This window comes from Epinephelus lanceolatus, chromosome 3, assembly GCF_041903045.1.
Source record: "Epinephelus lanceolatus isolate andai-2023 chromosome 3, ASM4190304v1, whole genome shotgun sequence".
Lineage (NCBI taxonomy): Eukaryota > Metazoa > Chordata > Actinopteri > Perciformes > Serranidae > Epinephelus > Epinephelus lanceolatus.
Genome location: NC_135736.1, coordinates 38,376,122 through 38,386,209, shown reverse-complemented (window position 1 = coordinate 38,386,209; position 10,088 = coordinate 38,376,122). Strand labels below are relative to the sequence as shown.

The following is a 10,088-nucleotide window of genomic DNA, read 5'->3' as shown; positions in this document are numbered from 1 at the left end:
TGTTTTTTGCTAAAATGTCTCTTGACATTCTTCATAAATGAAGCAACTAGCAGCATTACATAGGTCATAGTCAATTACATAGTTCATAGTCAATTCTAAGTTTTAATGTCCTTTCATCTGATTAAATGTTTATATAGAAATCATGAATACTGTTTAGAAACAAGGAGGAAAATAAATGATTAGGCTTTAATATTACTGAAAAGTTCTTTTACCAGATTGTTTAGAGTGTCTCCAGACGGCTCCAGACATTTCCATCTAGACCACAAAGTCCACAAAGGCACAGGTACACCTGCACTCTGGTACAGTAATGCAATCTTGTACTGTTGTGCCTACAATGTTCAGTTTTGTTGACAGTGTCACTGAGGAACACCTGCTCCTAAAGGTTCAATTTATGGCAGAGCTGTTGTATTGAGTTGCAATAGACTGTACAGGTGTACCTGATAAAGTAGACATTGGTCTGTAACAATGCTTTTTGTTAATTTTATTTTATATTTTACTTTATAGATGATGAACAGAAAAAAGAAGGATCAAGAGGAACTGGTATGTATTTAATTTGGCTTGTTTACCATTAGACTTGCACCGATTTATTGGCAGTAGTCGGAATCAGGCTGGTTCTCACGTGATCGGCCATGACCTGCGATCGGCCGGTCAGTCTAAAGCATGACTGACATTGCGTAATATCAGCAGCGCACACACACGCACAAGTGCAGCTCACGGCTTGAGCGATGTGAGGAAGGAGACCTCAGGGACACACTGATCTGGGTAGAACAACTATGGAGTAAATGATTATAGCTAGAGAATCAGGGTCGAGACGACACTTTAATTTTCAGTGCAGGATGTTTACAAGTGTAGCGTGTGTGTGTTTCTGAAATTTACAAAAGGAAAAATAGCTTTACGTCTTCTTAATTCTTACAAATATGCATATACAATCTGTAAACATGGGCGGCTTCTCACCTTAATCATTCACGCACACACATCAAAAGAGAGAAGTTGTTAATTGTCCGTGTTAAACTTAATGGAGTGGAGCTCTTCCTGCTGCACGGTGCCGCTTGAAACTGACGAGGCGCATGTCCGCGGGCTGAAGATGCACTGCATCTGCGTCTGCGCTTACTGACGGGAGTGTTCTCACGGGAGCGGCAGCCTGTTCAAATGTGCACCAAATTATGAATATTCCATGGCAGCCTGTTCAAATGTGCACCAAATATAAATGTTCCATGGCAGCCTGTTCAAATGTGCACCAAATATAAATGTTCCATGGCAGCCTGTTCAAATGTGCACCTTTTTTCTCGTTGTTGTCACCCAGTAGCATATACAGGCCAGCAATGGCAGAGAGAGGCAGTGAAGAGCAACAGTGTGTAAATCCACTGAAATCCACTTTTTAATTCCAAAAGTTTAAAAAATAAATTCTGAGCCGAGTGTGATTCAGTGTTTATTCCTCCAGTGAAGCTCCAGCTCTGCCACCACCACTCCTCTAAAGCTCCCCAGCACACAGCAGCTATCTGTCTGCAAACAGCAGCTCTGTCCGCACTGCTCACACAGACACTCACATCTCCCATATATTTGAACATATCGCCCAACCCTAGTTGTAACCTCTTGTTGCATGTTGTTATAGTGAGCCATGCAACATGTAAGCATCAATTTTGGTTGTGTCCCATTCTCCCTAATAGAGAAATTGGTTATTGGTTATATTATGATGCTTCAGTAAACTATTCACATGATCTTTGATTTCTATGAAGTCAGAAAGATCAGTTTGATTTGAGTAAAGTTACATTGAGAAAATCTTTGTTGTTTATCAATTTTCACCTCCTTCGTTAATTGGTTGTGAGGCTGTTGTGAGTACAATGTTTTTCACAGATGTCACTGATTAGTAGTGTTATAGTTCTATAATAACACATTTTTTCTTGGTTAACCTAAATTCTACATGTTCATATAATCCATCATAAATCTTTACTGCAACTATTGACCTCAAATACTTTTTTTTTCCAAACAGACCTGTTTATTTTGAAAAAAGATATATTTGAACTAATAGACTTTGAGCAAGCGCAGTATTTCTTAAATGGATAATAGATATTAAATGATGATTTGCTGTTTCTGCAGCTTCTTCCTTGAATTTCATCCAAATTTGGTCTACAAGCCAACTTGTGATTTTGAGTGATTAGTTCTAGGTTTAGTTCCATATTCAAGATTTGAAACATTTACATTTTTATCTGTTTATTTCTTTCAGTTGGACTGTGTCGAAGCTGATTCTCTGTCGGAATCCAGTTATGATCTGGAAAGTGATTATGCGCCATCATCTTCAGATTCCTCAGACAATGAAAATCATGACGGTAACGCAAAACTAAAATTCAAGAAAAAATGTGATAAACTCAGAGAAGTTCACGCAACTTCACCTACCAAAACCTTAACTGATGCAAATGAAAAACTCAACAACACAGATGACATTGACAGAGACAGAGATGACCATGACACAGATTACAGCGCTGATGGTGAGAATGAGGAGAAGTCACAAATGGCAGTGAAATGCTGCATCAAGGGAGAAAAACGGAAGTGGGACAAAAGACATTACTGTGTATACTGCAAAAAACCACAGAGTAAAATGGCACGGCATCTAACGCGGAAACACAGCGATGAAAAAGAAGTGGCCCTAGCAACAAACCTTCCACCATCCTCAAAGAAGCGTCGCCAAATGTTAGAGGGACTTTGCAGGAAGGGCAATTACTATCATAACATTGAGGTGTTGCAGAAGGGACAAGGTGAGATAGTAACCTACACACAGCCATCAGAACATGCAGATCCAGAAGATTATTTACCGTGCAACATTTGTTTTGGGTTCTTCTTAAAAGATAAACTATGGAAACATGAGAAACAGTGTCGTAAAATGATGGGTGAGCCAGAAGTTCAGTCCAAGAAAAGGCGAAGAGTTCAAACTGCTGCTTCATCTCTTGTTCCACACAGAGGACAATCTACACAAAGGTGCTCAGACATTGTTAACAGAATGGTCATTGACAAGGTGTCTCTTGAAGTCAAAAATGACCCACTCATATGTGAATTTGGTGATAGACTGCTGGAGAAACACGGGAGTGATCAGTCAAAACATGGTCATATCAGTCAAAAGATGAGGGAGTTGGGGAGATTTGTACTTGCTGCAAAGTCCATTGACCACAAAGTGAAGATGCTACAAGATGTCTTAGTGCCACCTAAGTTTCACTTAGCTGTAGAGGCAGCAAAAAAAGCATCTGGTTTCACCAAATCTAAGTACAGGTACAAGACACCTTCTCTTGCTTTAAAATTAGGGCACTCACTAAAGGCAACATGTGACATTGTGATTGGGCAACATATAAAGGCTGAAGATGAAGTGGCTGCAGCCAGAGTGAGGAGCTTCTTGGGCTTGATATCTGCGGAGTGGGATCTGTTTGTGTCACGCCGTGCACGAACAAACTTAGAGGACAGGTGGAACAAAAAAGAAATGATCCCGCTCACAGAAGATGTGATGAAGCTTAACACGGTTTTAAAGACCACAGAGGAGGAGGCAAAAGAGATACTCTTGACAGGACCTAACCCGAAAGCATACAAGACTCTTAGTGAGTGTCTTCTTTTACAAATCATACTTTTTAACCGAAGACGGCAAGGTGAGGCAGCAAAAATGCCTCTGTTGACCTACAAGAACAGAGCCGCAGAGGAACCAAATGAGGATATCATGCAGGGCCTCTCAAAACTGGAGAAAGGTTTGAGTCATGAGTTCACCAGGTTGGTGATCAGAGGGAAGAGGGATCGCAAAGTGCCTGTGCTTTTAACCAGGGAGATGACCAAATCGCTTGATTTCCTCATTGAGCAAAGGAGTGAAGACAATGACATTTTGGACAGTAATGAGTATGTCTTTGCAAGACAGAATTCAGGATCCCATCTCCGAGGTTCAGACTGTTTGAGGAAGTATGCGGCTGCAAGTGGGGCAAGGAAGCCTGAAACACTCACATCAACCTACCTGAGGAAACATGTGGCTACAATGAGTCAGATCATGAACCTTAAAGAAAATCAGTTGGACCAACTCGCTAAATTCATGGGACATGATATTCGTGTTCATCGTGAATATTACCGGCTAACAGAGAACTTGCAAAGATTAGCAAGCTGCTCATGGCAATAGAACTTGGAACTGAGGCCTACAAAGGCAAATCACTCGATGAGATTGATTTAGGCCTAGAAAGTGAGTATGAAAGTATGAGATTCTAATTATACCAAAATCACATTTGCAATTTGAGTATTGAAAATGATGTTTGTCTGTTAACCCTTTTTAACAGAATGTTGTTTGTGTTTGTGTTCTATCATAACAGTTCCCCCATCTTCAGAAGTGGGAGCTGTACAGGAGTCACAAGTCAGTGGAAATGATCCGGAGAGCTTCAATGAGAGGTCTTTCGAAGACTCAGATGGTATGAAGTTTGTTGGGCTGCAACTGACATTCTTTCATTATTGATTAATCTGTTGATTATTTTCTGGATTCATCAACTGCGTTGTCTCTAAATGTCACAAAATAATGAAATAACTACAGCATTTTCTTCATTTGGTATGAGTGTGTCTGTCAGTATGATGAACAGGAGTTAATGCTGAGGTGATAATCTTCTTTTCTTGCAGAAGTTAACATTCTGACTCAAAAGTCTGTGACTCGAAGACCATTGGATGAGAAGAAAAGGGCTGAGAAAACAGGTAAACTCTTCTCTTGTCAGCTTTGCTGTGCTGTAGTGTCCAATCATGTTAAACCAGTGGTTCTCAAACTTTTTCACTTCAAGGACCCTTAAAGTGACACAGATTAGTGGACCCCCATTTGATCAAATGTTTGTTTTTAGATCTTTTTAGGGCCCGCAGCTAATCATTATTTTCATTGTCAATTAATTTGTTGATTATTTTCTCAATTAACAGATTATTTGTTTGGTCTACGAAATGGCAAAAAATGTCCATCAGTGTTTCTCAAAGCCCAAGATGACGTCCCCAAATGTCTTGTTTTGTCCACAACCCAAAGATATGCAGTTTCTGTCATAAAGGAGCAAAGAAACCAGAAAATATTCACATTTAAGAAGCTGAAATCAGAGAATTTGTGTTATGGATGGTATTAAAAAAAAAAGAAAGATTCCCCTTTTTGCTGGGGACCCCATGGAACACCCTGAAGGACCACTGGGGGTCCCTGGACCCCAGTTTGAGAACCACTGACTTAAACTATGTAGTTTCACGCTGTAATGATGTTGTTCTCTTGCTGTTTTTGCTCTTGATGGATCCTCCAAAGGAAAGAGACAAAAGAGGGTTTCTGAGCCTGTTGAAGATTCAGATGGTATGAACATACAGTAACTTCAGATTCATTGCAGAAGCACTGTGATACGGTGTGTTAGTGTGTCTGTGAGTATGATGAACTGGAGTTAATGCTGAGGTGATAATCTTCTTTTCTTGCAGAAGAAATAGATGTTCTGACTCAAAACACTGTGACTGGAAGACCATGGGATGAGATAAAAAAGAGTGAGAAAAGAGGTAAACTCTTCTTCTGTCAGCTTATTTTGTTTCCTCCTGCTGCTGCACTGTAGTGTCCAATCATGTTCTATATCTTAATACACTATTAATTTAATTTGAATAACTTAAACTATGTAGTTTCACGCTGCAATGATGTTGTTCTCTTGCTGTTTTTCCTCTTGATGGATCCTCCAAAGGAAAGAGACGAAAGAGAGTTTCTGAGCCTGCTGAAGATTCAGATGGTATGAACATACAGTAACTTCAGATTCATTGCAGAAGCACTGTGATACGGTGTGAGTGTGTCTGTGAGTATGATGAACTGGAGTTAATGCTGAGGTGATAATCTTCTTTTCTTGCAGAAGAAATAGATGTTCTGACTCAAAAAACTGTGACTGGAAGACCATGGGATGAGATGAAAAAGAGTGAGAAAAGAGGTAAACTCTTCTTCTGTCAGCTTATTTTGTTTCCTCCTGCTGCTGCACTGTAGTGTCCAATCATGTTCTATATCTTAATACACTATTAATTTAATTTGAATAACTTAAACTATGTAGTTTCACGCTGCAATGATGTTGTTCTCTTGCTGTTTTTCCTCTTGATGGATCCTCCAAAGGAAAGAGACGAAAGAGAGTTTCTGAGCCTGCTGAAGATTCAGATGGTATGAACATACAGTAACTTCAGATTCATTGCAGAAGCACTGTGATACGGTGTGAGTGTGTCTGTGAGTATGATGAACTGGAGTTAATGCTGAGGTGATAATCTTCTTTTCTTGCAGAAGAAATAGATGTTCTGACTCAAAAAACTGTGACTGGAAGACCATGGGATGAGATGAAAAAGAGTGAGAAAAGAGGTAAACTCTTCTTCTGTCAGCTTATTTTGTTTCCTCCTGCTGCTGCACTGTAGTGTCCAATCATGTTCTATATCTTAATACACTATTAATTTAATTTGAATAACTTAAACTATGTAGTTTCACGCTGCAATGATGTTGTTCTCTTGCTGTTTTTCCTCTTGATGGATCCTCCAAAGGAAAGAGACGAAAGAGAGTTTCTGAGCCTGCTGAAGATTCAGATGGTATGAACATACAGTAACTTCAGATTCATTGCAGAAGCACTGTGATACGGTGTGAGTGTGTCTGTGAGTATGATGAACTGGCGTTAATGCTGAGGTGATAATCTTCTTTTCTTGCAGAAGAAATAGATGTTCTGACTCAAAACACTGTGACTGGAAGACCATGGGATGAGATGAAAAAGAGTGAGAAAAGAGGTAAACTCCATGCACCAATGGATATTTTGCACCAAAACCGACCAAGTGCTTCACATAAAAACAAATGGAATTAATATCAAAACAGGCACAGGAGACCATAATTAATGTAAAGTAAGATGGATAAAACACACAGAACAATAATAATTATAATAAAAGTAAAGATACAAATAGAGCGCACACAATGCATAAAATCAAGTAAAACAACATTTAAGAGAAATGCAGCGGTGTGGAAGTGCGAAGCAAAGCACAACAAAAGTTTCAGGCCTGTGTAAGGTTACGAAACAGTCTCAGTTTAATACTGATACCTCTGTATTACCCACCTAAGCAAATGAGACCATTATTATTATTATTATTACTATTTTTTAAGATATTTTTTAGGGCATTTTTTGCCTTTAATTGATAGGATAGTGAAGTGTGAAAGGGGGAGCGAGAGAGAGGGAGTGACATGCAGCAAAGGGCCACAGGCTGGAGTCGAACCCAGGCCGCTGCGGCAACAGCCTTGTATATGGGGCGCCTGCTCTACCACTAAGCCACTGATGCCCCTATTATTATTATCATTATCATTATTATTATTATTATTACTATTATTGTTATTATTAAGACTCGTTTAGCATTTTGCAACACAAGGTTGTATGAAATCAAGTTGTAGTCCATGTATGCTACTCAATTTTTTTTTTATATTGGAGTGCAGTGGATGAGTTCAGGAGTCTCAGTCTGAGGAAAGAAGCTGCCCTGTAGTCTGTGGATACAGCAGCAGAAACTTCTGTATCTCTTGTCAGACGGCAGCACATACTTGTGAATCTTTTGTCAGAGAGCAGAAGGGTGAACAGGGTGTGGCTGGTGTATGTTATCTTTTAGTATCCTTTGGGCTTTTTGCTGTCACCTCACTTCACTGACACTACTGATGCTCTGTAGATGGGTACCAATGATTGACATTTGATTTTGTTTCAGGTTTGCCATTATCATTAAACATTAGATTCTCATTGCATCTTTATATATACATTGAATGACTTAATTCTACACAGTTTCCTTTCTCGGTTTGTGAACACTGTCCTCCATCATAGAAAATGCAGTATTCATATTAGACAGTATAGTAACAGATAAAGTTGGGTGATACAACAATATAAACCATGAGACAATAGAAATGTGTCAATTGATACAAATACTTCTATAATGTGTATATCAAAATAGCTATTTCTTTATATGTCTGGTTGTATTAGTATACTGCGAACAATACTGTAAAAGATTTTTGGTGGATAATGATGAAATACAGTGAATATGAAAGGTCTTTTTCAGTTTTTTTTATACAGTCTGTGAATGGTTAAATTAAATATACCTGATTTTTTAATAGTGAGGATGTCAGTACCTGTCTACATTTGTAATTTCTATTTCAGGTGTGAATCCACAATTTCGCAAGAAAACAAAATGCCATCGCAGGCCTTGGAGTTCTGAAGAAAAGGCAGCAGTGTGGCGACAGCTGGGACGGTACATCACTCTGCAGAGAGTTCCTGGTAGAGAACTGTGTGTCAAGGCTATTGAAGCAGAACAGGTACTCTGTAGTCGCAACTGGAAAGATGTTAAGAACCAAGTCTACAATTCCATCACATCTCAAAAAAGGAAACAGTTGTAGTTCATTTTCATGTTATGCGGGTTTTCCCCTACTATCCTGTTCAAAATAAGATGGAACTGATGGGGTTAACAGCAGCTGGATCTGTATTAACTTACTGTTTAAGACTTGAAGGAAGTCCTTGATCGAGCTCTCTAGAAGTTTTTCAGAATAAGTTGGAACTGATATGGTTAACAGCAGCTGGATCTGTTTTAAGTTACTGTTTAAAACTTGAAGGAAGTGTATGATCCAGCTCTCCAGTAGTTTTTCAGAATAAGTTGGAACTGATATGGTTAACTGCAGCTGGATCTGTTTTAAGTTACTGTTTAAAACTTGAAGGAAGTGTATGATCCAGCTCTCCAGTAGTTTTTCAGAATAAGTTAACAGCCAGATCTGTATTAAGCTACTGTTTAGGTCCTTGATGCCAGCTCTCCAGTAATGTGGTGATGTTGTAATGTGGACAAAAATCTTGGCTATTTGTTAAGCTATATGCCACTAAAATAAAGTAATTCTGGCATTACCTCATTTGTCATTAGTCTTTCATTAAGTCTTATGGCATTAGTAAATATTTGCATGGGTTTGAAAATACAGGAAAATATTAAACTTATTAAAAATAAATGGGGTCAAGAGGGTGGACAAGTTGGGTTCTTAATAGAGCAAATATAACTATTAAGCTTTTTGATATACTGTATATCAAAAACACAATGCATGTAATGTTACTAGTATTAATGACATGTGGAAGATTGATATTTTTTTTAAATGCAGTAGATCAAAATGAGTATCTTCAAATGAAATCGCATAACTGAAAAAGCCCCAAAGCTGCACTTGAGTACAGTGAGTACAGTAACTTACTTTCCACTTTTAAGCATGAATGTCAATTAGAGCTGCAACAGTTAATGAAATGATTCGTCAGCTACTGTTTTAATAATTGAATTATCATTGTAGTCATTTTTATGCAAACCAAACTGGTTCCAGCTTCTTAATTATGCTAATTTGATGCTTTTCTTGTCATATGTGATAGTTAACGGAATATCTATTGGTATTGGACTGCTGTCAAGACAAAACAAGACATTGAAGATGTCACCTTGAGCTGTGGGAAGGCATTTTCACCATTTTCTGACACTTAATAGACAAAACAATTGATTAATCAAGAAAATAATTGGCAGATTAATCAAAAGAAAATTGAAAATTGTTGGTAGCTGCATCCTTGATGTCACCCATATTCTAAACTGTGCCATATAAAAGTGGAATCATGTGGAACAGTAGTCAGTAGTAACACCAAAAGCTCAATTTAACAACACTGTTTGTTACTGAGTTGAGTCTGCAAAATGCTAGCAATATAATGTCTATTGATTGGCTACTGAGAGAGAAACTCAGTACACAGAAAGTGTATGTCAAATCTGCCTAGCAACAGCAGTTGGTCCTCACAAGTATAGCAGTAAAATATTTTTTTTACTTTGAGTTTTCTGAAATCTGAAGTGACATTCTAACTCTCTAGTCCCACCTAGTGATAGTTTTGTTTTTTGCACCATTCTCACTACAGTGGAAGTGGTGGTCCTCACAAAGACCTCTGAAAACGTGGTCCTCACAAAGACATAAAGACATGTATGTGTGTGTGTGTGTGTGTGTGTGTGTGCGCAGACAGACAGAGAGACAGACAGACAGACAGACTCATCATGGATATAAGATTGTTTTTTCAAAAAAAAAAAAGAAGAGTGTAAGAGTGTAAGAT

At 38.5% G+C, this 10,088-nt stretch overlaps 1 protein-coding gene across 1 annotated transcript; it reads left to right on the top strand.

Annotated features, from left to right (window-relative positions):
- The first annotated feature begins 475 nt into the window (after window positions 1-475).
- LOC144462483 (uncharacterized) lies at window positions 476-9,730 on the top strand. Its single transcript, XM_078166332.1, has 13 exons — window positions 476-540; window positions 2,225-4,201; window positions 4,329-4,424; window positions 4,627-4,698; window positions 5,273-5,317; window positions 5,437-5,511; window positions 5,688-5,732; window positions 5,850-5,924; window positions 6,101-6,145; window positions 6,263-6,337; window positions 6,514-6,558; window positions 6,676-6,750; window positions 8,145-9,730. Exons 2-13 carry the CDS (start codon window positions 4,132-4,134, stop codon window positions 8,378-8,380), a joined length of 954 nt encoding a protein of 317 aa, XP_078022458.1. The 5' UTR covers window positions 476-540; window positions 2,225-4,131; the 3' UTR covers window positions 8,381-9,730.
- Window positions 9,731-10,088: the final 358 nt, after the last annotated feature.